Source organism: Drosophila mojavensis, unplaced genomic scaffold (genome assembly GCF_018153725.1).
Source record: "Drosophila mojavensis isolate 15081-1352.22 unplaced genomic scaffold, ASM1815372v1 contig_74, whole genome shotgun sequence".
NCBI classification, from domain to species: Eukaryota; Metazoa; Arthropoda; class Insecta; order Diptera; family Drosophilidae; genus Drosophila; species Drosophila mojavensis.
In genome coordinates this window covers 13,766,491-13,793,320 of record NW_025318899.1, presented here as the reverse complement: position 1 = coordinate 13,793,320, position 26,830 = coordinate 13,766,491, and the positions used below count along the sequence as shown (strand labels likewise).

The window sequence follows — 26,830 nt, the reverse complement described above, 5'->3', positions numbered from 1 at the left end:
TTCTTTTTCTTTACTCTTTGCTTTGCTTTCTGCGTTATATGTATGTAGCCATACACATATAAGAAATATTGTAATTTATAATGTCTTTTATTTTTTGCTGCCTTTTATTATTTGTTGTAGTAGAAGCGCTAAAGGGAGAAAACTAGTTTTGCGCCTCGCGTTGCTTTATTTTTTGCTCGGAATTTTGAATAATTTTGGAATAATTTCATTCAGCTAATTTATATGGGTCAACATCTGAATGCGCTGAAGCTCATCCGTGAACTGACAGCTCAGGATAACAGCGACACATATTTATGCACTCTTTGTACACACACACTCACTCACTCACTCACTCACTCACACTCGCACTCACACTCACACGCGATTGGTGATGTGTGTGTGTGAAGTTCAGATGGTATCGGATGGCAGCAGGATAGCTATATGGCTCTTTGCCGTGCCACTGGCAAAGGTGATAAAATCAGCGCGCGTTTATTTAACGGGCGCACGCGAATGGATTGAATGGACTCGGAGTGGCTGGCAAATACAAATTTTCGCTTAGCAAGTAATTGAATTGTTTTGCCTTAATGACCGGGAAACTTCGGAAATTCGGTATACTCGTAGATCGTAGCGCGCTGCCAACGCGCCGCATGAAACAACCGTAAACGACTGCCAAAGTTCAAGACAAGCTCGGAGCGAACCGCCGCTGAGCTTATGAGCCGCGAGCACTTTAAGCCACATACATACATGGAGAGCCCCTCACTCCACACTCCTCTGACCTGAGCCAGCGATCGGTCTGCATAGGTAGTCGCCCTATACCTTGCTCACACAGAGAGAGAGAGAGAGGCAGAGAGAGGGAGAGCAAGCGACTGAGCGAGCGAGCGAGCGAGTGGCTACACATTGACAGCTCACAGAGCTTGTCGCATCCCGGGTCTATAATGATGCTGCAAGTTTTGTTGCCGCTGTTGCTGTTGCTGCTGCTGATGAGTAAGACGTTGTTTTTGTGTAATTTGGATATAAACATTATGTACAACCCATTAGCAAATTAGTGCAACTATTTTCTTCTTTTTGTCTATTCATTTTTTTATGCATATTTAAACTTTAAAGTTTACTTTATAATTGCGTTCATTAGCATAGCATTAGGCAAGCCCTGAAGCTCTGCAGAGTAGGGAGCGCGTGTGCTTATCAAATAAACATGAATTAGATTATCTTGTATCCTTTTCTAGCGCCCTATTTTTAAGGTCAACTAGCAGCGCGCTCCCTCTTAAGGCCTGGCTAAGAGATAACTTCACTTGAAATCGACCAACTTTAATATTTTGTCTTCAGTTCGCTCTTGCAGCGCGGCAGCTCTTGAGGTCTGCCTCTCTCACTCTATATATATATCTCTCTCCCTCTACCTCTCTCTCTCTCTCTGTCTCTCTCTGTTTCTTCAGGCGCCGCGTGGGTGCACTTGACAAGAGGCAAACGCATTAACAGGTTTTTTCATTTTTTTTTCTTTCTGTTTTTGGGGCTCTGTGCGTGCCACGAATTTTATATGTGAGATTTACAACAACAACACTGGGCGAAGCTTTTGTTGAACTTGACACGATTGTTGTTGTAAATTTACAGTTGTTGTTGTACATACAAATGGCTTTTGGCTTCTTGTTGTTGCTGCCGTCATAGATATTGTGCAAAAACGTCGAGCTTTAAATATTAAACAAATGCAAAACGCGGCGCCAATTAAAGCCAAGCCAACGGGAGCTGCAAAATAAATGAAATGAATGATTTGAATTACATTTGTCTGAACTGTTTGTTATTGAGTGTTTGCACTCTTTCGAGAAGCAAAAAGAGTATATTAGTTGATGACATTGAACTGGATGCTGCCACAGCGTACGTTTATCTATTTAAAGACCTTTAAATTTGGCGTGGCAAATCACAAATCTCCTTGAGTTTTATGGTATAAATCTCCATATAATCAGTTGGACAATTTTCTGGAGACTTCCACAGATAAACGTTTAGCTTATAAATTATTTACACTTTTACACTGCGGACAAGCATTAGACAGTCGACTACAACTTTGTTGCTTATTTTTATCATTGGGCGAAGACAATGGAAAACGCTCGGGTTCAATAACAACAACTGTTATTCGAGCGCCAGCTGATGAATGTTTGTGCAAATCATAAAACTGTCATTAATTTTTCATCGCCACTCGACTGATTTTAATTTCTATCAAATAGAGAAACCGGTTTATGTAAACCCCATTTAAATAGATATGAAATTTGCATGCAATCTTTAAATGAATTCACTCCTTAAATTTGTTGTCACCTCCCATTTAGCTGCTCCACATCCTCACGCTCATTATAAATATCACCGGCCCCATTGGGACGCCGGCTGTAGCTGCAGCTCGTCTTGGGAGTGTTTTGTTTTTAATTATTTTGTAGCATTATCCACAGTTAGCCTAGTTTTTGAAGGGCCCTGAACCCAGTTTCTTATTTGCGTGCAGCGCGCTGATATCGTAATTTAAATATTTATTGCATTTTTTATGCCTCGCTTGCCACTTGACTACCAAGCAAGCACATCCTCGCTGCACACACACACACACACACACACGTACAGTGTGTCCCCCTTTTGTGTGACCTGAAAATTAAATTCAAATCTCGTGTAAATACCGAAGGCAAAGAAACAGTTTGTGTTCTACAAATTGATTGCATGTGTCCTGGTCGACTTACAAAAAAGAGAACAAAATAAATAGAATGACCTGAACGACCAAGAGATACCACAAAAATTGGAATGTATCCCAACTGTACCCTTTCTCAAGTTTGCAAAGTCTTTCGATTGTCTGTTATCAAATATGTTGTCTCCTTTCTAATCTCTTCTCTCTGTTACATATCTATGCCCATCGCTAATATACCTCTTTCCATACATGCCCAAAGGTATCAGATTAAAAAGCAAGCATCTGTGGCATTTGATAAAATGATGTATGAAATTTCACACGGCAGGAGACTGCCTTCCTATAAAGTAGTGCCAATAAAAAACAATCAAATGTTACTCGGCGGCACGCTATGCAAATATATGTATGTACATGTATATGTATGTATGTATGTATATCCTCATCGATGGCATGCTATGGCAATTCCAATTTATAGATAATTTGATACGAACTGTCAGTCATTCAGCCCGTCCATCGGTCGCTGAGTCAAAGACCGTGCTGCCAGCTGGCAATTGGCAATTGGCAATAGGCAACTGGCAAGTGGGAATTGGCACAAGGACATGCGAGGCGTAGCTTTGCTTGTGCGCGTTCGTCGGAATGCATTTCTAATTTGTATTATGCTTGCAGCTTGCAGTTTGCTTGGCTATTGCCATAAATATTTCAAGTCATGAGCCCCGGTGGGTGTAAAGTGCGTGCCTCCCCCGCCCGAAATAGAATGTGCTAAGTATTAAATGCAATTAAATGAATTAAACGACTTGCGAATGAGGCCAACGTGTCGTATAAGTAATACGAGCCACTGTCGCTGTTGTCGCTGCTGTTTGCGTGTGTGGCACTCCACAGAACAATGACAGCAACAGCAACAGCAGCAGCAACAGCAGCCTGTGGCAGTCACAACATGTTCAAGTGGCACGCCTCCTCCCGCCCCTGTCCTCTGCTATCCTGCTCGCTTATCACCAGCCCGTCATCGTTTAGAGGTGCACGGACAGCTGTCGAGGGGTCAAAGCGACGGAGCAAGCGAACGAGCGAACGTCCGATTGATGAGCAGCCAGTTTCTGGTCTCTGGACTTGCCCCCCGGCATTTTGGCGCAGAACTGTGTCATATAGAGTGCTAAAAGATTTATGTGCTGCACCTCGACTCACTCCTGCTCGCTTTGCCTCTAATCCTGTCTGTTTGTCTGCTCCCCACCCCGCCCCCTTCTGCTGCCCACTGCGCTCAATACGTGGCACAAACGACAACCGCTCACCGCAGGCTTAAGTGTCTCTAACTGCCAGACAGCTCAGTCACATATGACTCTCTGCCTCGCTCACTCTAGATAGAGGTTACCTCTCCCTCAGTCTCTCTCTTTCTCTGTCTCTCTCTGTCTTTCTACAAGTGTTTGTGTTTGTGTGGTGTAGTTTTTCATTTCGCATTGCCTACTGCCTGTTGTTGCTGTTGTGGCTGATGTGTGCCCTGCAGCAAGGCAATTCTGCATAATTGCCAGGCCCGTTTCGTTGACTGTTCCGTAGTTTGACCCCATAAGAGTGGCTCTCATAGAGCACAGCTCCTGAACTGGAGCCAATTGGTTGGGATTTTCGGATTTGTGCAGTTCATGTTGGCCATGAATAATGTAGGCAATTTGTGGGCTAAGACCAAACTGTGCAGCTCGAAAAAAAAGAAACAATCATAATTGGAAGGAGATATGTGATTAGAGAAGCAAAAATATTTATGTGGATTTTATGTGTAAATATAAATAATAATTTCTCTATGCATATATAGAGATATACATATTAAAATATAGAGAAAGATTTCTTGATGAAGAAAACATAATTTGAAGAATCTTTGTTGTTTGTGTAATATAAAAATTGCTTACAAAATATATATGTATGTACTTAATAATATGGACATAAATAGAGTTATTGATATATATATATATTTCTATACCTACTTATAGGGAGAGAGATAAAAATATAGCCAAAGATTTCTTCCCCTTGTTGAACAAAATTTCAGCAACTTTTATGCTTATCCTTAGCCAAGGCAACTCAACATATCCAACATTAAAGCCATCTTCATCAATACTCATCCATTTTCTAGTTAACCGTTCAGGTCTTAGGCACCAATCCTGCTGTTTGTCCCAGTCAATTGACTGCACAAATCTTCATTTTGGCTCGGTCACAAAATTCAATTGCATTTGCCAACGAATTCCACTTAATGTCAGCGTTCGCCACCTGCACAATAATTTCCCGAAATGAATTACTGCGCATTAAGCTAACAAGGCACATACATATATACAAGCTCCCACACAAACCCACTCACACACACACACATACATTATACGATGCTGCTTGCAATCGTTGCGGCTGTCGTCGTCCTTCGCAGCAGACAAGCCAGGGACGCGATGCAGCCTGCAATGCTGGAGGCCAAATGGCTAAAAGAAGCAAAACAAAAACAAACAAACGAAACAAAAATGAAATGAGCGTGGATAAAGTAATGACAATAAGGCGCGAAAGCGCGCTCGGAAAATTCCAGCAGCGTAGCCCAGGCGAGAGCCCCTGAACCGCGTTCCGTGGGGGCGTACCATAATAACACGCATACGCCGCGTCGTACGTGCAAAATCAAAACATAAACCAAGCGTAGCCTCAAATCTAGTAGCTGCACTGGCTAGTGAAATATTCCGGGTGTGTGTGTATATGTGTGTGCATGTGTGTGTGCGTGTGTAGGGTAGCTCTGGGTTGGGGTTGTTTTTATTTGGGTTTTTCGCTGCACTTCGTGCCAACATCGTATTCAAGTCGTGAGCGCGTGACCAGTAGCCGAGTGTGTGTGAGAGAGAGAGGCAGAGAAGGAGAGTGAGAACGAGAGCGAGCCGAAGGAGTTTCCGTGCATGCATGATGATGATGATGATGATGTTGTAGCAACATAATCGCGCTTCGTGCAGCGCTGGTAAATTGCATTTCGTTTCATGAATTCAGCTTTCAGTTCTGTTTCAGTTTCGAGTCCGTGCAGCTGCCTGCGAGCGGAGCCAGCCAGCCAGTCAGAGCTAGAGCCAGAGCCAGTGCCAGAGCCAGTGACTCGGCCGAGTGCAGAAGTTTAGCAAAGCAAAGCAAAGTAAAAGCAAACAAGTGCAGTTTGTGTTGTGTTACTGTGCGAGCGAGTGTGTATTTGTATTTGTGTTTGGTTTGTGTTTGCGTATGTGCATGTGCATGTGTGTGTATGCCCCCGCCGTAGCATAGATACAGAGATACCTACACATTTTCAGCGCCAGCCGCCTGAAAAGTGAAAACAAACCAGGCCAGCGCAAATTGAAAGTTCTTCAATTTGAACTCGACAAAGAAAGGAAATCGAATTCCTTGACTCTCTAGAGAGATTTCTTGGCATATTTGTTGCTTGAAAATACGACGCACAATCTACAAGGCGACCATGTCGACGCTGCCATTCCTGCTGAGCGTGGCCGACGAGCTGGACAACATCCACACACAATCCTATCTGGACGACTTCGGCTTGGGCTTCCATCCGCACCGTCAGTACTATCGCACGCCCACCATTCAGCTGTCGCTGCCAGCGAGCACAGACTGGACTGGACGCGCCGATTGGCAGGGACGACATGCGCGCTATCGCAGCTACAAGTTCTACGATGATTCGGAGAACAATCTGGAGGAGGAGCAGCAGTCGGAGGCGGAGCAGCAGCAGCAGAAGCGGCAGCAGGAGCAGCACAGCCTGCAGCTGGAGCAGCAGGACATCAGCCAGGAGCAGGTGCAGCAGCAAAAGCAACTGCTCCAAGCCCATACTGCCACCATGGTTAAGTCGAACTCACATGACGTGGGCGTGGGTGGATTGGGTCTGAATCTGAGGGCCGGCGAGGAGGAGGACGACGAGAACATCGATCGCACCGTGCGCATGTACAATCTGTCCAAGAAGTGCTGCAAGAACTACTATCGGCATGCCTTGGAGATGGACGGACCCGGCGCCAGTGGCCGGAGCAAGTGCAGCAATGCGCGCACCGAATGCCATCAGTCGTTCTCCAGCTCCGAGGAGAGCCTGCAGAAGGTGCCCTCGCCCATTGAGTTCCTCACCTGCTTCCTGGTGAAGAAGACGCGCACGCCCAAATGCTCCAGCCATGCTGCTGCTGCCGGCCGTGCGGCAGTCGGGCAGCTTAAAAAAACATAGAACGCGGCCGCGTTGCTGCCAGCAGCAACGAGAGTGACAGCAACTGCAACTGCAACTGCAACAGCGACAGCCACAGCAACAACAACAACCGCTTCGGTCTCAATGACATCGACGTCGGCGTCGAAGCGTCGCAGCAACTGTTTCTGAATGTTGGCCAGAGTCGGTGTGCTCTGCGGCCAGGCCTGGAGCTGGCTGCAGCGTTGCGGCGAGCTGCCCAGCTCGGAGCCAACGACGTTGCCTGCAACGCGCCTGGGACGGATTACCTACTAGGCGCATATTCCATATTGGATAGCAGGAGGCGTGGCACACGCGACTAACACACACACGCACACACACAGACACACACGCACAAATACAATGGCAAATTGGTTTTAACTATGGCAAAAGGCTGGCAACAGGAATTTGCATAGAGATTCGTGCGGCGAAGCTTAATTTGCAGCAAACGCCGCTTGAACTACACACACACAAACACACACGCACACACCGAAATTGTTTTTTGGATTCCTTAATAATCGTAAAGCAACTCAAATACAATACACAAATTTTTAAGCCAGAGATTTTTTAACGAAAATAATGCGAATTTGTTAAGCAAACGTTTTTTATATGAATTTTTTGATACCTAACAAGCAAAACAAACAGATTACTATTTATATATACCTTATATATATACACATATTATATATACTATATTATACATACTTGTACTTGAAAATATGGGCAAATTTAAGGCACAGCCAAACAACAACACTAGCTCACACACCCACACACACACACGCACACACCCACACACGCACAGGAAAAGTTTCGTTTTTCGGGTAACAAAAAAAAAAAAAGGGGAAAAGTTTTTTATAGCACAGCAAATGAAGAACTAACAAAAATTGCAGAAACTTTTCGACAATGTCGGCAAGTGTTGGAGTGGGCTCTGCTGCAGCTCGCAGAGGTTATGAAAAGTGAAACATGTAACAACAAAAAGCAGCTGAAGAACAAGAAGAAGAAGAAGAAGGACATTTGTGGTCCTTGTGCCATATGAAATGGAAATTTTGTGAAACACTGAAACTGGAAAACGAGATAAAACTTATTGGTTTACGATTTGATGATGCCCCACGTAATATTTCCGTGTTCTTAACGTATTCTAAATGTTGACAAAAAAAAAAAAACAAAACCAAAGAAATACAATTTAGACAAATTGACAATTTTATACATAAACGAAGAGAAAACACAAAAAAAGATAAAAGAAAATTAAATGAAAATCGTAGCTGTTTGCACTTTCAGAGTTTAGTCTAAATTAGAACTACAAATACATGATATATCATACTCGTATTATATATGCTCGTTCTTTTAGTACCATGAATACTATATATAACTATATATATACATATATATTTAAACACACATATAGCTTTACAAAAACTGAATTATAATTGCATATTTCAACATATTTGGCGTGGTCAGGTGAGAATGGATTTCTCCCTGGCGCGGCGCCTATTAACAGTTAGTTGTTACTTGATGTCAATCATAATCGATATAGTTAACTTAAGAGCTCTCTCCCTCTCTCTCTCTCCCAATAACATGGCAAATATAGCAAACCGGTAAACGTTGAACTCCAAGCACATGAATCATATCTTATATAACATATGTATATGTATATGCATACATGTATACATGTATGTGTATAGAGCTTACAGGCTCTACTTACTATCGCATAGATTAGACTTATTTTCGATATCATCTTCTTCTTAAGCACACTACCAACTCGTAACTGCATACTTTAGCAACGCCAGGCATATCATAACGACAAACTTCAGCTAGAAATCGTAAACATAATTCAATTTGAGAATCCAATAAATGAATGTGTAACACAAAGAACTTCAGCTTTTACTACTGTATTACGTATTGAATCCTTACAGATTGCGCACAGTTGGCCTTGAGCGGAGACAAGGACATGTGCTGTGCCATATGTCCTTCATGGTATGACATTCGCATTAATTTTCCACGCGGACACTCGGAACAAATTTCCAACGTCAAACTCAAAAATTTCAAGTGCAAAGTGAGGGAAGACACAATTTGTGACCTTTAAGCAAAAAGGGACGACAGCCAAACGGCATGTCCTTTAACATGCATATGAGCTCCAAGCTGATGGCTGCTGCTGCTGCTGCTGCTGGCTGCGGCTATCCTGGCCCTGGACATACCAAGGATACGACGTCACCTTTTCCTTTTTGGAATTTCAAATGAGTTGCACTGACACTGGCGACACTGCGACACAACCTTTAACTCCCTCCCTCCCCCATTCCCATGCCCCGACCCGCCGTGACAGGCGCTGCAGACAGCGCGCATCAAAGACCGCATCGCACATGGCATTTGTGCCACCTGCGCCGCATTCACTTTCCATTTCAGCGGCATTCTCAAACTCTACCTCTCTTCCTCTCACTCTCTCTCCCTCTCTCCATTTCTCTTTGTATTGGGTTCAATAGCACAACACAAAAATAGACTAATGGAGCGTCAAAATGTTGCACGTAGCACAGCTGTGCTGCAGCTCCCCCCGCCCACTCGGCCATCCGCTGGCTGGCGGGTCTTATAAATAAATCCTCGTTTCCTTACGTATGCAAACAAGTGCAAGACCATTGTGGGCGTGCCTCAGGCGCCGGAATGGACAAAAGGAAATGTGTTTCACTTCTGATGCCCTGCTTGCATTAGGCAAGGAGAGAATGGCTATGCTAATGCTAATTATAGAGTTAGAGAATAATAGTGAATATGTGGAGGAGCTAGTTTTAGCTGTGACTGCATTTTCATAAGATTCCATATCCATAACCATCTCTCTCCTTTCAGCTAGCATTACAGGGTATTTACTCTACTTACGCACTAGTAACTGGTCTTGGCAGGGTATCTGCTAGTCAGTCACTCTCCTAATCTTAGAGCTGCACTGTTTTCTGTTCATTTTCTTGTCTGCTCCAAACAGAAGTGAAACTTTTTACGTGCTGGCTTTATTCATGTCTCTAGTTACTTCGACGTTCGAGCTGCGACTCGGGCTGCAGTTCCCTCTGAATGGGCCGGCCGGCGCAGTGAGTGGGGGACGAAACACTGGTGCTCACTCGCACGGCCAATTACAGTTTAGGTTGCGCCCGAGCCTGGCCTGCTCCGTCTCCAACTTGGGCAATGGCACCGCATTGCAGTGGCTGTGGCAGCCTGTGACGCTCTGCTCCTGGGTTCGCCTGCACCACAAAACGTTTGCCCTTTTTGTGGTCGAGTCTACCTTGGCGACTGTTTGGCCGCAATTTTGTTTTCTTTATATATCTTTCTTGTGCACCCAATTTGCCAGCGACTGCATTTATGGCAACACCAGAGCACGTCACTTGACTCTGGGCTGGGCTGCTCATGAACTGTGCTCCCATGGCGGGCCCTGGTGTAATGTCGCACTGATTGATTCGCCACGCCCCATTAAAGTTTATATGTTGTTTAAATGTTGTGTTTACGCCGCACGTTATTGATTTGCTGTAATTAGTTTGGCACAATTTCAGTCGAGCCATTCCATTAAATAGACGCGAAACGAGCCCGTAATTACGTATACGTAATTGCTGCGGCTTTGCACAATTTGTGTAGCATACTTTCGGGCGGCTGCATAAAATATTTATATTGAATGCATTCTGCTGCTGAATGGAATGGGAAATGCACTGGATTATGATGATGTTTTCATTAAGTTTAATTTATATTAGTTTAGTCCAAGTATTTAGCCAACTCACATGCTTAAATTGATTTGGGCAATTGTGGTCACTTTGCAGAGGTGTTGTCACTGCACTAGAATAAATCTGTTCTTTCCGTATTTTTGTAGCTGCTGCCTCTGGCAGCTTGCCCGCTGGCTGACAAATATGTGGCGAGCAAATGAGTGAACATTTATGGCCATAGACTGGCTGCTAGTGAGCGTATTGCACGCGCCGCACCGTCACTAGGCGAAGAGGTGCATCGAGCAAGACGCGTAGCCCCACACCCACAGCCGCGAGAACCCAGAGCCAAACAGAGACTGAGACCCACCCGCCTCGAGGCAGCTGGCGAGGCACATCCACAGCTCACCTGTGGGTGGCCGCATGCCAAGCAATCGAGATCCACTTGGATTTGCTTTCTATATGAACATCTAGATATAGCTCAGTAGATCTTGTGTAAGCGACTGGCAAAGAAAGTGCCTGAATGCGACCCACACCCTTTGGCATTGATCGTTGGGATCGTTTGCTTCGCATTTGATTTGATTTTGCCATAAACTCAAACAAATTAGTCGATTACATAGTTGTTTTTTTTTTTCTATATAGAATTGTTTACCGATAATTACAATGCATTATTGTCACTAGTTTTTATTGTCGTTGCTGTTGTTGTTGTTGTTGTAGCTGCTGCGGCACTTCATTGATTTTCAAACGAGAACTTTGCGCGCGCATTGCACGGCTACACTAGACTACAACGCAAATGTTTAGCAGCAATGAATGGAAATCTTTATAAGAGCCGTATAGATAATAAAAAAGTTATTTATAATCATACAACTAGAACTGCAAGTATAATTAGCTCTGTGAATTTACTTCGCATCACATTCGCAACTTAATCATTATTGCATATAAAAAGATCATCAGCTAGCTTAAGTATAACTGCATGTTATTTAGTTATTAATTTATGTTTAACTACTACATTCAATGCTGTATTTCGCATCATCAACGACAGCCCACTCGCATTTTGCGACATTTATAATTAATTGCTGAATTTCTGTTTCTATTGATGTGCACCGCGCTGTCAATTGCTGACTTAGTCACAAACTCATTGAACTCATTGGAAGATACATAATATACACAAGTATATATACTATACATGTATATGCGTGTAGGGCATGGCATGTAAATTGTCGCCGTTGTCTTTATAATTACTATCAAGCGCTGGCAAAATCTATCGCCAATACAACAGCAACAACAACAGAACAAGAACAACATCAAATACAATTATAAACGGGTGGGGTCACACACTCACACATACACATGCAGAGCTGTGTGAGACGGGGTCACGGGGTGTCGGCAGGTCAGGCCCATAAATGTTGCGATTCACGATGAGTTCATGTAGCTTTGTTGTTGTTGTTGTTGTTGTTGTCGCTAATCTTTGGTGCAAATCGATGGCAAAAGCCGAAAAGCCGTTTAGCAGACAACATCGCCATACAAATTGCCTTTTGTTATGACAGCCAGCTACAAATGTTTCAATCCAAGCATCGAACATGCTACAGACACAATATTCCTCTCTCTATCCATCTATATCTATATCTTTAGCTATATCTGTCTCTGTCTCTGTCTCTGCCTCTGTATCTGCCATAGCCGTGTAGCTCTGCTAATTGAAAATGAAAATCCGCATAAAAAGTCAATGCCGTATTTGGTAAAAAAGTGAAAAGAATTATGCGACGTTTTCAAATCTTTGTTTTCGCATTTCCGCCAAAGAAATGTTGTTGTTTATTTATTTATTTCGTGTTTTAATTTAGCCCAGGCTAGCTTCAAATACATATGGACAGCGTCACATAATAGCGGAAATGCTGCGCAATTAAGTTGAACTCTGTGCGCTTGGACGTTATGGGAGACTAGCTTTTCAGATTGCCAAAAAGATGCTCTGGGCCACAGCTGAACAGGGTCAGATCTTAGCAACTTGGGTAAGTGCGGAAGTTTGTCAACTCGACCCATTGGCAGAGCAAGTACCCCCAAGGAAATGCTATTGAGCAGTCAAGTGGGCCGACTGCAGCGGCCCACCAGCCCAGCGCAGCCAACGGCAAGCAGCAGCCCCATCAAGATCGAGTCGCCAGCTGGAGCTGCTGCATACGTCACAGCTGGCATTGCTGCTAGCGGCTGGCGGCTGGCGACTGGCTTAGCCCACTGGAGGCTCAGCTCTATATAAGGCGGCGATGCTGTCAGTATCGAGCTTAATTGACTCTGCGCTAAAATCGCGTGCGGACGTTCAGAAAACGCGGCGAATCGTGAAACGTAAAACGGAAAAGTTTTCTATCTAACTCAAGTCGTTACAATTCGCAACGCGCTGCTGCGTCCTGCCCAAAAGGAAGGCACCCAAACTCTCACACACACACACATAGTCGAGATGGCTCTGGTACCAGCATCGAACAACAGTACGGATTGGGATTATTGGGATTATCGGCGTCGCTTGTGGCGCGATTGGGATCTGGCCGCCGACTGGGACTTGCCCTACTGGAAGCGTTTGTCGCGCGTCGGCTCGGCGCCCGATCTGAGTCGCGTTGTCGTTGGTAAGGATGGATTCGAGGCCAATGTGGATGTGCATCAGTTCAAGCCATACGAGATAACGGTGAAGACGACCGGCGACACCGTCGTGGTGGAGGCCAAGCACGAGAAGCGCCGCGATGGCGACAGCTTCGTGGGCCGTCATATTGTCAAGCGATTCGTGCTGCCGCGCGGCTACTATCCCAACGATGTGCGCTCCGAGCTCTCCTCCGATGGGATACTCACCGTGCGCTGTCCGCCCTATCTGAGCAACGAGCGCAGCGTCTACGTGCGCCAAGTGGGGCCCTCGTACCTGAGCATTAAGAACTAACACACAGACACACTAACACTCTCACACACACACACACACACAATCAGATAGACAGAGAGGATGTTGTTTTGTTGTTGTTTGTTTTCTGTTGGCGGCACTGCCTTGCGCAAAGCTTTCCAAAAATGGCACACGAAACGGGAATTTGTTTACAAAATTAATTAAATTAATTTAAGATATATTTCGCACAAGCGCTTAACTGAATGGAAGACAAATCTGATTGGACTCTTTTTTTATTGTAATTAACCAAAACCGATTTTATAGTTCAATAAACCGAAAGTTTAATTTATTAAAAACGAAACCAAGTGATTTATTTAATAGAACGATTTCAGGCAAAAAGGGAAATCCTGATAATAAAAATAAAATGGACATCGCGTGAGAGTCCAAAAAACAAAAACAAATGTCATTTCGAATGTCGACAGAAATTGGCCCAAACGAGACTCGGTCAGCGGCAAAGCACAGACAAACGAGTCTTTAGACAAACATACATATATAAATGTATATATATATATATATATATATATATATAAATAAATATTCTATCTAGAACGCCCTTGGGCAATTTCCGCAAATGCCAACTATGGTAAGGTTTAATTGTAAATAAAGCAATAAACAACAACAACAACAACAGCAGCAGCGGCAACAGCAACAAGAAACCTGCCAGCCTGGAAGACTAGAGCAGCGAATACATACATAAACCCACATACATACACTGGCCCATGTGTCCCAAGAAAGCCCCCAATCGAAGTGTGTATATAAATAGTCTACAGATAGAACTGACAGCTGACCATACTGGTCAATGAATTAACAAATAAATAGTGCAAAAAGCAAACAACAACAAAAATCATCAGCAAATAACAATGTTTGTAAATAAAGTCGCACGCCCACAATGCAAACGGCGCGACGCGGTGCGACGCGACTTGTGCGCTGTTTAAAACGCGCGCAATTTGCTGTGTGCGCCAAACGGCCAAACGAACGACTTTTATAGCAGCTGTCTGTCAATGGGTCAATCATTGACTAGGTTCATTCAATGCCTAACCCGAAAACACTTTGTTGTAGTTTAAGCAATCAATTTGTCAATCACACGGTTGTGGCTGCAAATGTCAGACCCGATCCAATTTGGAGTTCTTAATGCTTAGTAGATTCTGCTCTTCATGTTGCCTTTGTTTGCCTTTGGCTTAATAGTATATAGAATATAAATCCACTTGTTATATTTTTTAGAATTCAGAATGTGTATGCGAATCATTACTTATTTATATGTAGGTTTAATTAGCCTGAAATATTTGTTTTGAATTCGATTTGCTTCTCAGCTATTTGCTGTCTCGCTTATTCTTTTCATTGAGCTGCCATTTCACGCGTTTTTTACAAATAAACTCCCATAGAGGGCGCTACAACTTCAGCATATCAACTTCAAATAAGTGTTGCATACTTTCAGGCGGCAATCTTATTGAGCTGCTGCTTTAGCTGAGCCCGCAGTAATGCACTCAGTGGTCAAATAGATAAGCCACCCCATAAATAGCCCCACCGACTTGTCATTGCTTCTGAAATAATGATCTTGAGCCATTCTTTTGCATTTTGCGCGTTGACTTACGAGCGAGCTTTATTAACGATAACTACAACTAATTAAAACATGCAAAATGTATGTCTCTATATAACAATGACTGCCACATTTACGAGTGGTGCGAATGGTGTTGGTGCTGGTGCTGGTGCTGGTGAGGGGTGATGCTTGACTGGTTGGCTCTCTGTGCGGATGTGGAATTTCAATGCCAGCTTACTGCTCGTCCTTCTGTGCTGGTGGATGCGTGCGAATGTATTCGAGGGCGCGCAGCACATAGGCGGGAACGGGAGGTGGGGTGGGCAGATGATCGCCAACTGGATGATAGCCCTCCTCGTCGGCGGTGTAGCTCAATGAGATTTGCTCACCTTCAGGCGAAACATAGGCAACGGAGCCGCGCACGCCCGAGGGATTGCCCGCCTCCTGCACCTGAATGCCATTGCTGGTCTCGTAGGCAAACTGATAGTTGCCCTCGGCATCGGAGGCGTCATTCTGGAAGCTGCGAATCTGTGCGTCCTTGTTGATGTTATCGGCGCAGGCGCAACCGATGAGAGCGAGGCAGAGCACCTGTAATTAACTCTTGCGATTAGCGATGCGAACTCAACGGGTCACAGTGGAGCTCACTTACATATTTGAACATCTTGACTTGGAGCTTGTCTGAAGACTTGGGCTGGGTTTAAGTGTTGTGGAATGGATGCTTCAACTGCAACTGATTGCTCTTCTCAACAGCGTGCTGGCTTTTATATGGATATGGATCTTGTGGTTCAGTGTCGCAAACGGGTTTTAATCGGTTTTTTATGGCACCAGCAATGGCAAACTGGCGAACTGGGGAGCTCACAATTGGCAACTACACATGGGCGAAGAGGGCATCAATAATTGCCAAAAATCGTATCATCATAATCGAAACATTAACAACAACAACAGCAACAGCAACAGCTATAACGCGGTTAACTATAATCGAATAACCGAATGCCTTAAAATGCATGAGTCATTTGCCAGCAATTTATTTCCACGCTTTAATTTCGGTGTCAGTTTTGCATTTGCCCCATGCACCTTTATTTCTTTATTTCCCACCCAAAACCCTAAATTATTTGTGGCTTACACAAACAACACACAAGCACAGAAGCAATCAAACTACATACCATACCAGAAAAGCAAAAAGCAAAAAACAACAACAATAAGACAAACAGAGAGCAGCAAATATAAATAACTTAACAACTTTCAATGGCCGTCTCCCCTTCGAGCCCTGCGGCGCCCGTGCTCCAAATAGTAGTTGAAGTTCGATTTGGCTGTCGATGTGGATGCGGAGTTGGCAGGTGCGCGTGCCCGCTTGGAAGCTGGCGCGAATTGTCCAACTTGAAGAGCTGTTGAAATGTTTGGAAGCGCAAGGTCGTCACAAAAAGCATTTGGACGCACAGACGACAGACGACAGACGGCAGTTGGTAGACCGCAGACGACGATACTCTGAAGATCATGATGATCCATTATGAATTAGATGTTTGCACTATTAGAAATGCTTATTTTCATTGATGCAATCTCGTTTCTGGCTAGCTGAGAAAATGTTGTAATAATATCTGTAAATAAGACTAAAATTAAATGGAAAATAAATCATTTTCGTTGGCCTTTCCTTCATGTCTTGCATAAAATATAATTTATGCTTACTTCTGCTTCTGCTTCTGCTTCTGCTTCTGCTTCTTGGCTTTTTGTGCGAAAAACTTGTTTAGCTGTGCAAATATGATTGCCAATAGGGAAGTAATTAAACAGTAATTAGTATTATTAAATCTTAGTTATATGCTAAAATTCACAGCTTGTCAGTCTCATCCCAGAAGCCGAAAGTTAAATAAGAGGAATTCTAAGAGCCAAAAACAAGCAAATATTTAATAGTATATAATTTGTATATGTGCCCCAGATTGAAGCTAATTATGAGCAGCGATATGATTGGACTAGATCATTCAATTAAAGTGTGTTAATGGAAAACTTAAACCACAATATTAAATATAATTATAAATAATTATTTTAAATATTTATTTAAAATCAAATGAACGATAATTAAAATAAATAAAGGCTACATATAATATTAGAAGTAACAGATTTTTAGCACAAATGAGAAAAAAAAAAAGATTTATGGCAATTATATTGTGATTATTATTTGCAGCTTTTAGTTTTGATAACTTCATTAATTTGCTGTTCTTTGTTTTTGGTTAATCATAGTAAACATGGTGTTTTTTCGCTATTCTAACAGGTTCAGCATGTCGACATAATTGAAAAATATTTGAAGCATGCGAGACAAGATTAGCCTAGCCAATTTGTATATTTATATCATCGATTCTTATATATTTCTATTTTATTTTTATTTTATATATAAAAACTTGTTTATATTTAAGTTTAATTTGCTATATATATTTACATATGCATTTTGTTTTACTCATTATGTGAACGTGTTATACATTCGACAGCTTCATAAATGGACTTTAGTAAAACACAAACAAAATAAATTTAATTAATTAAGGTTTACAAATTTATGGGCTTTGCCCATTATAAATGTAAAAGTATATGTCTCAAAGTCGGAAATATTGTTCATAAATATTTATGGTAACCAATATATTATTTACTTCAGCTCTCAGCGACTGTCAAAAGATCTTGAACGGCCCACGCGATAACAAAAACAAACAAGAGTCAAATACGAGTGAAGAATGCATTATCCATCATCTAAATGCACACTCGAAAATACAAATTAGTTTGGCATTTTAGCAATTCAGATTCAAACTTGAATTGAATGTGCCGAATGCAAGATTTAGATCGCTGCTCAGCAAGTTTGTGTTCTAAGTCTTTTCGGCGTGTACACGTGATTATGAGAATCCGCTCTAATGGGCTGGCAGGCGCCAACGAGTGGGCATTTTATTAGCCATTATGTAAAGAGCAAGGCCAGCTTTCGGCTCTCTTAGCTCATGGAAACGCTGTTACTATTGAAATAAATACTCCGCGGATCAGCTAATTTATTGTCATGCCACAATATTTGTATGCTAATGCGAGCTTGTTCCAAATTTGACTGAAGAATTCTTCTTTTTGCCTAATTAAATAATTAAACTGGTTTGCCCCAATGCTGAATGGATAGCCAAATTGAAATTGAAAGTGATGATAAATAGGCTTTTAGTTTACCATTTTCTATTTTTTGTTTTTGTTTTTTAAGTTGATTTAATTTAAGCTAGTTTAGTGTGTTCAATGAAGTTGAATCGTAAAATATTGCGCCATCTTACGGTCTCTTCATTAAAAAAATAAACAAATAAAAAAAAAAAAAAAAAACAATTTTAAAAGATCACAACTAATGCGGTTATCTCGATGGATTCATCAACCGAAGCAAACCACTTTGAGTGAGTTTAAAAAATTATCGATGTGCAGCCTATGCACATCTAAATACTACTATATATGTATATGTATGTATGTATATATAATACATATATGTTTTGCCCCGCGTTTTATTTAACTTCATCACATTTCGCTATTTGCCTAAAATATGCACAACTTAAGCTTAACTGATATTTAGTACAACGCGTCGTCAGAGCAGCTCAACAGCAGATTAGAAACGACGACGACGACGACGGCGACGACGAAGATGACGACGATGGCGTCGCAGCGCCTACATAGAGTCAACATTTTTTTTTTGGATGAGTGCGAGTATAAAAACCAGAGATACGCAAAGACAAACAAACAGTGTGAATTAGACGAGTCAAACACAATGTTCAAGCTAGTGAGTAGCAGAGCAAAGAGCAAGCTGAGAATCACCAGGATATTCAATCAAAGTTAACTAATTGAAATGAAATTCATTTTTCAGTCGATCTGCCTCATCGCTGCTCTGCTGGTCTGCGCCCAGGCTGACCACATCGACAAGGATGCCCAAGTGCTGAGCGAAAGGAGTGATCCCGCCGATGCAGAGGGCAACTATGCGTATGCTTTCCAAACCAGCAACGGCATCCAGAGCCAGGAGGCTGGCAATATCAATGGCGTCAGTGGATCCTACGGTTACACTTCTCCCGATGGCCAGACCATCTCTTTGACCTATACCGCCGATGAGAACGGATTCCATCCCGTTGGCGATCACTTGCCCACTCCTCCACCAATTCCCGATCATGTCGTGAGGCTGTTGGAATACATTGCAGCACATCCCCCCCAATAGAGCTCCTATCAAATTCCGTTTAGTTACATCATAAAATAGCGTGCATTAAACCAAAACAAATATTTGAAATACAGTAGAAGAAAAAACTAAATCATTTTAATGGGTAATATAAATATAATAAAAATATATACATATTATATATATAATATATACATTTTTTCCAAGCGAGGACGTTGCAAAGCATTTAAGCTTTAGCACATATTAAATATGTATATGGATCTCATACATTTATAATAGACTTCAGTTAATACGCTTTGAGCCACATTTAATGGTGGCTCATTAATCAAAAGGCAAAGCAGATGTTACCATAATGATCGGCCACAGGAATCAACCATATTAGTCGAGGTGAAGACTAAAGAGAGCCACATACATATACATACACACTTATATACATACATATAAGTTTTCAGATATATCTGACGGAAATTTATGCAGTCAAATGTGGAAGCTGCAGGGCCAACAAGTTCAACGTTTTGCACCTTTTTTTCTGCATACTCTTTGCTCGAGACTGTATGTACATATATGTATGTATGTGTATAGTATTTAATTTGTCATCTCAATGTAAATCCGACAGTTGACCCCCAAAAATAAGAAGAAGAAAAATTTAAACCAGTGTATATAAATACCAAGAAAGAGTCTAAACTGTGATGCAAGCGATCCAATGTGCTGTGTGGCTCTGCCTTAAGCCAAACAAGTTTCTCGGTTAGTAACACTTTCGCCTGTGTGCCTGCGCCTGCGTATTCTACCAGCCACCAAATGTAGGTCAGCCGCGAACACGAGCTCAGCAACACGCACGTAATACCCATCCGGCGACTTAACCCAACAACACTTAGAGCTGACATAAGTGATCTAGAGAAGAGGCTAAGAATGTGTCTGAAATATGATTAGATAATGTCTTAACTCACATTACATAATGTCATACATACATATATGTATATATATATATATTTCAGCGAATACGCAGAATCTGACCTTTAAGTAAAAAGTCGTAGCTTAAAGTCCCACAAAACTGGATTCGAAGACCTTAAAGGGTTAACAACGTCAACGAACAGCAGAGCATCACCTGCGTGCAACTGTAACCAGTTCCTCGTTATCCTTCAACAGACAAAACGAAGTGAACAGACTTTTGGTATATGTATATGTGTTTACATGTAGCATGTGTATATATAATTTGTGCATTTACAGCAGCGGCAGAGCCAGACATTAACAGTATAATCAACATTTAAGTATATAAAATTAAGTGATGTGACATCGATACACAGAATCATGTATGCAACAATAAATAAGCCCAATTGAACCACTGCCTTGTTGTTGTTGTGTGTTGGGGTTTAGAGTTTGCTCTCGGCAGCTTCCTTAGCCTTTTTACGTGCCGCTGCAACTGCAGCGGGGCCAAAGCGATGTATAAAGTTGTTCACCGGGTCAATAATTACTTCTGGGTTATTCAAGTGCAGATGATGCGAGCCATTTGCCTCCACATACTCAAAGTTTGGCTTCTTTAACATCACCTCAAGCACTTCGTCGTAGTACTTTTTGTCCTCGAAATAGGACGAATTGGTTGCCTTGATGAACAAATACGGACACGTGATACGCTGGGCCATTTCAACGCACAGTTCCTGGGAGCCAATCGCATAGTTGTAGAACTTTAGGCGGCGATCACGACAGAAGAAGAATTTGTCCGGATATTTGCCCGACTTCTGGATGTTGCGCGCAAGTATATGCTTGCATAGCTCCTTGTTGACAGAATGAAAGGACCCAATATAGACTCGCTCGATCAGCTCATCGTATGTATAGCTTGGTGGTTCTGTTTTGCTGCGATTACGTTCATCTTCCCGCAGAAATTCGTCTAGACGCGTCTCCATGGTGCGTATAACCGCGGGGTAAGGTCGCTGGTGTGGCTTCAAGGCGTCAATTCCAATTACCATATCTACCTTATCGGGGAAGACAGCTGCAAACACAAACACAATTATGGAAGACATCGAATGGCCAATCAGTGATACCTTCTCCCACTTATATTGCTTCATGATAAGCCTTATCACATATAGATTATCAACCGAATTGTAATAACAGCCATCTGGCAAACGTGAGGACAATCCATGACCAGGCAAGTCTATAGAAAGGAATGCCACGTCTGGCGATAGCAAAGGCACTAACAAATCGTATGTCCCGGCATTATCCTGCCAGCCATGCAGGCCCAATATGGGCTGCACAGTCTGGGGTCCATACCATTTACCAGCAATGTGGCCCCAGGGTACTTTAATGCTGATTTCAGAGAACTGAAAGTAAAGTGCAATACAGCATTTAACTGTGATTCCCATTCCAAAGGTCAAAGTGCGCACTTACAGCTCGCGTTGGAGGCTCGCCCGTAATATCGCCTGCATGTCGGAAGCGGAGATTGAGATCTACAGGAGATCCGTCGGTGCCATCACTTGAATTTTCCCTAAATTCGAACTCCATGATCCTCACTGCAGCAGAAGACAAACACGAATAAGCTTAAATTCCAAAGTTTAACTCTGTCAAGTTAGTAAACGTATTCTTATCAGCACTCGATTAGCTGGGGCGATTACGATTAGTTAATTAAAGCGCCGAGCGCGTTGTTTGGCTGAATCGAAAAATAATAAAGCGATGCGCGCCGAAAAAGTTATAAATAAAAAGCAGTGCCATGAAATTGATTTATCCATGCTCTGCTCGTCATCTGGACTATTAAAAAAAAAACACGCAACTCCAAAGTTCAAGGTCAACAGGTGCGTCTGACTGACGGATGCTCTTGGATTCAATTTCCACAGTCGGTCCACAACTCTGTTTCAATTTCCAATATGTTGGGTCAGAACACACTCATGCACAACGAAATACTTACACTTCCATCAATTATGCAGTCAGAAAAAGATAATAATAGTTTACTTTATTTTCCACGAGATTATCTATTTTTAGTTAAAATAGTGGCATAGCTAAACAATAAACTAAGCAAACAGCTGATTGGAGCTGGAGCGAGAGAGCGAAATCTAATTCTAGAGATGGGAGAAATAAACTTTCCAAGTTTTGAAACTATCGATTGTTTAAGACAGAACCGATAGTTTCACACGTGTGCCGTACTTGGAAACTTTGAAGGCGTTTGTAATTAAATAAATTCATATCATAATGAGAATAATCTATATTTTTCTAATGTTTTGTAAATAATTAAAAAGTTAATAACGATTTAAAAATTTGAATTATGCATTATCTTACTCTAAGATATATTGAGAATGCACTTGTATATCTCTATGCTGAGTAGGGTATCTAAATTTCGTTATCGTAATTATCAATTTATATTGTCAAATCTCAGCCACAAAACATGTAATCAGATGTTTCTTGTCATCACAGTGAGCAAGCAAGTCTGACGCTATAGTCCCGCGATAATATTATTCAATATTACAATATACTCACATAATATACTCTGAGGAAATGATAAACCAAAGAAGTTTGCGCCTGCTACAGAAACTTACGAGTGGATCCAAGCAGAACTTTCGCCTGGCACACGGTCAAAGTTCATCAACTTCGTTGAAGACACTAACAAAACATGTAAGTAACATAATTATTTAGCATTCGCCTTGAATTTCTATGAGTTATTATCCCATTTTGCAGTATGACGAGGTTAGCATCTCAGTTCCCTGGGGTCACATAGCTGGCAAATGGTATGGACCGAAGCATGTACGCCCGATTCTGGGCATGCACGGCTGGCAGGACAATGCTGGCACTTTCGACACACTCGCACCGCTACTGCCACCGCATCTCTCCTTTCTCAGCATAGACGCACCGGGTCACGGGCACTCCTCATGGTTGCCGCCAGGCGTTATGTATCACTCCATAGATTATGTTCAGCTGGTTCTGCGTATAATGGAGGAATATAACTGGAAAACAGTGTCCATAATGGCCCACTCAATGAGCTCCTTAAATGGCTTCGTTTTCGCTTCACTATTCCCAGACAAACTGGATATGTTGATTGGTCTAGACATTCTCAAGCCCCTCATACGCAGTCCGAAGTATATTGTAAATATGCTATCCGAACGCCTATCGGACTCTCTCAAATTGGAACGTCGATTACGCAGCAACAGTGAGCCCCCTGCCTACGAATGGGATCAACTGGTAGAGCGCCTGCATCACGGCACGGACAAGTCCGTCGACTTGGAGGCTTGCAAGTATCTGTTGCAGCGCAACAGTAAACCGTCCAGCCACGAGCCTCACAAATATTACTTCTCCCGCGACAATCGCCTGAAAACCTCTCTGTTCTACACACTCTCCAATGAGATGGTGTTGGAAATGGCATCGCGCATCACGGCGCCTCATCTGTTCATCAAGGCACTGCAGGCACCTTACTATGAGGACAAGAAATACTATGATGCTGCCTTGGAGGTGCTGCGGCAGAATCCGAACTTTGAATATCACGAAGTTGAGGGAACGCATCACGTCCACCTCAATGAGCCCGAGAAGGTGGCGCCGATCATCAACTCATTCATAAGCAAATGCAGACCCTTATGAGAAGATTTAGATGAAATGAATTCTCAACTTGTACATACTTGCTAGTTATGATCTATTGAATGATACAGATATTAACAATGTTGTTTGTTGTTTTGTACGCTATGGTATTCCCGAATATAGTTCATAATTGACGAAGATACAAATTACTTAATAAAAATAGTCTTTGATGTTTCTATTTAATTTAATTACCGTTGATACTGGCAATAACATTACAGTTAGAGTAGATTACAAACTTGAAAATGTCTTGTTTTTCTTTTTATTTGTTTTTGTTGATGGAATTAGCGCTGCAACTAAAAACTAGCCAATAAATACCTCGTACATGATTATAAAATATATATTTCAAAATGAACAAAAATCAATAATGATATTTGTTCTTTTTGTGCGTTGTTTATTTAAAGTAAATATATCAAAAAAATGTACAAAACGATTTAAAAGGAGTTGTAAATCATGTGAAAAACTGTCGAGTCTATCAGCCCCAGTCAATTTTGGACTGAATTGGATGTGCACTGCACATTTGGGAACTAATAGAGTCAACATATCTTAGACAATCCAACTTAAAAACTAAATATTTAAAATAAATAATGTAATTATAGATAATAATATGCTAAAATCTATACTCATGCATCAACTTAGATATTATGATTTTTTTTTTTTTTTTTCTTCATATATGTATGTTCCAATTCAGTCAGCGCTAAATATTGGATGATTTAAAAAAACATAAAACATTTAAATATTAAAGCAGCTGCTGTTTTGTAACATTCTTAACGTATTATATAAACTCTATATATTCATATGTATATATGTGTGTATTAATGGTAGGCTTTTGTATAATGTAAATGTGTATATCAAGCGTAATAGCAATTGCTTCAGTTTCGCATGGATTTGTTGCGTATATATGAGTGTGTTTTGGTTTCTATCAGATTCAAGTTGTTATAGAAAAATATACATATATGTTAAATAAATATATATATATATATATATATATATATATATATATATATATATAATGTTATATACTCTGCTAAACTACTAGACATACAACTATCTGAGCCAACAGGCGTTGCGCAGACGCGAACGTTGAACAGTTGCACATGAAATTTCAGCATTCGTTGCTGTGCAACACCTGGAAGCTGCTCTTTAAACATTGTAATAAAACAACAATCTAGTTTCTAGGCTATAAATAATACAATAAATAAGTTGTTGCTTAAAAGAAAATGCTTTGCAACATTTAGTATGGATGTTTGCTTTGTTACGTAAAACTATTTACATTTGAATATGGAGCAAGGCGATGGATTAGGCCACCGGCGAGGAATCACCCTTCATGTCACGCTCACGAAAGAATCCTCGCTCGGTTTTGCACTCTCTTATGGTGACTGTCTCCAGATTGACAGTAACATCCGTGATGACCACACGATTCGACATCTTACACTTGGAGGGCAACCAGAAGCGGGGAGGCAATGCACGCGGTGACAGCGGGCTAACCGGTTGCTTTTGACTCAACGCCAGGGCACCAGAAAGTTTAGGTATGTTGTTGTTCTCTGATGGTGGCCCCGCAGTCGTTAGACCCACATCATCCTCCTCCTCATTATAGGCGGGCGCAGAAGATTCACCAGCTTCTGTTTGAGCACCGTGCGGCGTCCCTTGCGGCTCTGTTTTGTGTAGTTGTGCTGGCGCATCCGCTGCATTCTGCTGTTGTTGCTCCAGCGCCGAGTTGAGCGGTTTGGTTGCCGGTCCATCTGGTGAGGTTTTAATGGTAACACCAATTTTACCCGATTCTTTGAGAACTTCAGCCTTCCGCTTGGTGCCCATAAGTGGCTGATCCTCTGAGCTTGATGAATTGGTGTCTGCCTCCGGTACAAACGTATTCTCATTGTGCGTTGAGCTGCAATTCGATGAGGAGCTGTGATCTATGCGCAGACGCTTCGCCTCATGATGATGATGATGGTGAGTTAACGGCGATTCAGATCGCCGGTTACAAATACGTTCGGACTTGATACTTTGGTTGTTGTTGTTGCTGCTGTTGTGCTGCTGCTGGTGATGATGATGATGGTGATGATGGTGTTTCTTATCCTTCTCCTTTTTATCAATGCCATCGTTAGTTGTGGCAGCTGACGATGTTGTTGCCTGATTGGTATCAGGTACATCGTCGCCGGTGAATGTATACTCATCCTCTTCAGACTCAGGGTCTGGATCTGGCTCCTTTTCTTTCTTTTCCTTTTTAAGCGCAGCGCCACGTTTCGAAGGCGTGCCAGAGGATTTGTTACTTTGCTCATAGATGTCAATTAGACGACGATCCAAGATGTTTACCTCCGGCTCCCATGTGTTGTACCGTTGGTTCCAGCCCTTCCACTTGACACGATACTCCACAACACCCTGAAATATAAATAAGTATATTAAAAGAGGTGTTCAAATAAAAAATAGAAAAATTTGCATAAATAATATCTATTTTTTTTAAATAAATATAAATTTATATTTCTTCTATTTTCAGTCAGGATCGATCATACATTGAAACATACATTTGGCGCGTTCCAAACACACGGCAAAAGGCGAACTAATTGATTTTTCATCGATGCCGATATGTAGAACAGACTAAAAACAAAAACAACAACACACACACTCATATGCACACACGCGCAGCGTAAATGGTGGTTGCTACTGCCACAAGCTGCTGCTGCAGCAGAAGCAGCGGCGACAGCACGAGACATTGGCGCAGCTGCCAGCAGATGGACGACGCGAGCCTCTGCTCGAAATTTCGAAGGACATGTGACCTTGTAGTTGTGAGCTGCGCATATTTGTCTTTCGCATGCGTTGCAGTTGCATTATTATTTTTGTTTATTTTCTAGAACGTACCTTTCTAACGCGCTTCTGGATGATTTTTTCGGCAGCATAGACGCGATCGTCCGAGCTGCCCATTGTGTTGCCGTCCACTTTACCGATTTTGAGGCTTTTCTTGTTCCTCCGTTGAAATACAAATTAGTAGCACTTGAATTGCCGTTTAATTAACGTTCTTGTTGCTCGATTTTCGTTAAATTTGTAATAATTCCAAACTCTAAGCCTTTTAAAAACAAATTGCGACTGACATTTACACTGGTTGCAAACAATGTGACCGCATCACTGACAGTAAATAAAACCTTCAATTACACTCGTGTTATCGGCTGCCCGCCACCAGGCATCGGTTGCCAGATAGTGTTGCTAGAAATTTGTTGTGGATGAAGAGGA

At 42.0% G+C, this 26,830-nt stretch overlaps 7 protein-coding genes and 1 long non-coding RNA gene across 9 annotated transcripts; 4 read left to right on the top strand and 4 right to left on the bottom strand.

Moving 5' to 3' along the window:
* Positions 1–43: 43 nt before the first annotated feature.
* LOC116804306 lies at positions 44–10,635 on the bottom strand. 2 transcript variants are annotated; one of them, XR_006357698.1, is made up of 4 exons: positions 10,544–10,635; positions 9,663–10,474; positions 1,601–1,716; positions 44–142 (listed from the first exon to the last, which is right to left on the bottom strand). It is a non-coding gene; the product is annotated as an uncharacterized LOC116804306 (long non-coding RNA). The 2 variants fall into 2 exon arrangements; XR_004364274.2 differs by lacking the exon at positions 9,663–10,474 and having other exon boundaries at positions 10,544–10,627.
* LOC6582401 lies at positions 5,624–7,704 on the top strand. The gene has a single exon (XM_002008068.4). It carries the CDS (start codon positions 6,060–6,062, stop codon positions 6,804–6,806), a length of 747 nt encoding a protein of 248 aa, XP_002008104.3. The 5' UTR covers positions 5,624–6,059; the 3' UTR covers positions 6,807–7,704.
* Positions 10,636–12,729: 2,094 nt separating the features above from the next.
* On the top strand, positions 12,730–13,671 carry LOC6582400 (heat shock protein 27). Its single transcript, XM_002008067.4, has one exon. It carries the CDS (start codon positions 12,906–12,908, stop codon positions 13,371–13,373), a length of 468 nt encoding a protein of 155 aa, XP_002008103.1. The 5' UTR covers positions 12,730–12,905; the 3' UTR covers positions 13,374–13,671.
* A 1,265-nt stretch (positions 13,672–14,936) lies between these two features.
* Positions 14,937–15,663, bottom strand: LOC6582399 (pupal cuticle protein Edg-78E). The gene is made up of 2 exons (XM_002008066.4): positions 15,554–15,663; positions 14,937–15,492 (listed from the first exon to the last, which is right to left on the bottom strand). Exons 1-2 carry the CDS (start codon positions 15,563–15,565, stop codon positions 15,142–15,144), a joined length of 363 nt encoding a protein of 120 aa, XP_002008102.1. The 5' UTR covers positions 15,566–15,663; the 3' UTR covers positions 14,937–15,141.
* A 2,888-nt stretch (positions 15,664–18,551) lies between these two features.
* LOC6582398 (pupal cuticle protein Edg-78E) lies at positions 18,552–19,238 on the top strand. Its single transcript, XM_002008065.4, has 2 exons — positions 18,552–18,673; positions 18,758–19,238. The coding sequence occupies exons 1-2, from the start codon at positions 18,662–18,664 to the stop codon at positions 19,097–19,099; spliced, it is 354 nt and encodes a 117-aa protein (XP_002008101.1). The 5' UTR covers positions 18,552–18,661; the 3' UTR covers positions 19,100–19,238.
* A 997-nt stretch (positions 19,239–20,235) lies between these two features.
* LOC6582397 (probable serine hydrolase) lies at positions 20,236–22,093 on the bottom strand. The gene is made up of 3 exons (XM_002008064.4): positions 21,954–22,093; positions 21,440–21,561; positions 20,236–21,372 (listed from the first exon to the last, which is right to left on the bottom strand). Exons 2-3 carry the CDS (start codon positions 21,551–21,553, stop codon positions 20,428–20,430), a joined length of 1,059 nt encoding a protein of 352 aa, XP_002008100.1. The 5' UTR covers positions 21,554–21,561; positions 21,954–22,093; the 3' UTR covers positions 20,236–20,427.
* A 148-nt stretch (positions 22,094–22,241) lies between these two features.
* LOC6582396 (probable serine hydrolase) lies at positions 22,242–23,796 on the top strand. The gene is made up of 3 exons (XM_002008063.4): positions 22,242–22,387; positions 22,457–22,654; positions 22,718–23,796. Exons 2-3 carry the CDS (start codon positions 22,538–22,540, stop codon positions 23,609–23,611), a joined length of 1,011 nt encoding a protein of 336 aa, XP_002008099.1. The 5' UTR covers positions 22,242–22,387; positions 22,457–22,537; the 3' UTR covers positions 23,612–23,796.
* Positions 23,797–24,811: 1,015 nt separating this feature from the next.
* Positions 24,812–26,730, bottom strand: LOC6582395 (polycomb group protein Pc). Its single transcript, XM_002008062.4, has 2 exons — positions 26,462–26,730; positions 24,812–25,984 (listed from the first exon to the last, which is right to left on the bottom strand). The coding sequence occupies exons 1-2, from the start codon at positions 26,522–26,524 to the stop codon at positions 24,905–24,907; spliced, it is 1,143 nt and encodes a 380-aa protein (XP_002008098.2). The 5' UTR covers positions 26,525–26,730; the 3' UTR covers positions 24,812–24,904.
* Between the last annotated feature and the right edge of the window lie 100 nt (positions 26,731–26,830).

Excerpts from the sequence above, each read along its gene's own strand:
- LOC6582395 (XM_002008062.4), bottom strand. The coding sequence starts at position 26,524 with ATGGGCAGCTCGGACGATCGCGTCTATGCTGCCGAAAAAATCATCCAG. Across the intron at positions 25,985-26,461 it reads TCCAGAAGCGCGTTAGAAAG|GGTGTTGTGGAGTATCGTGT; the intron begins GTACGTTCTAGA and ends TTTATATTTCAG.
- LOC6582397 (XM_002008064.4), bottom strand. The coding sequence starts at position 21,553 with ATGGAGTTCGAATTTAGGGAAAATTCAAGTGATGGCACCGACGGATCT. Across the intron at positions 21,373-21,439 it reads GCGAGCCTCCAACGCGAGCT|TTCTCTGAAATCAGCATTAA; the intron begins GTAAGTGCGCAC and ends CTTTACTTTCAG.
- LOC6582400 (XM_002008067.4), top strand. The coding sequence starts at position 12,906 with ATGGCTCTGGTACCAGCATCGAACAACAGTACGGATTGGGATTATTGG.
- LOC6582401 (XM_002008068.4), top strand. The coding sequence starts at position 6,060 with ATGTCGACGCTGCCATTCCTGCTGAGCGTGGCCGACGAGCTGGACAAC.
- LOC6582396 (XM_002008063.4), top strand. The coding sequence starts at position 22,538 with ATGATAAACCAAAGAAGTTTGCGCCTGCTACAGAAACTTACGAGTGGA. Across the intron at positions 22,655-22,717 it reads TGAAGACACTAACAAAACAT|TATGACGAGGTTAGCATCTC; the intron begins GTAAGTAACATA and ends CCCATTTTGCAG.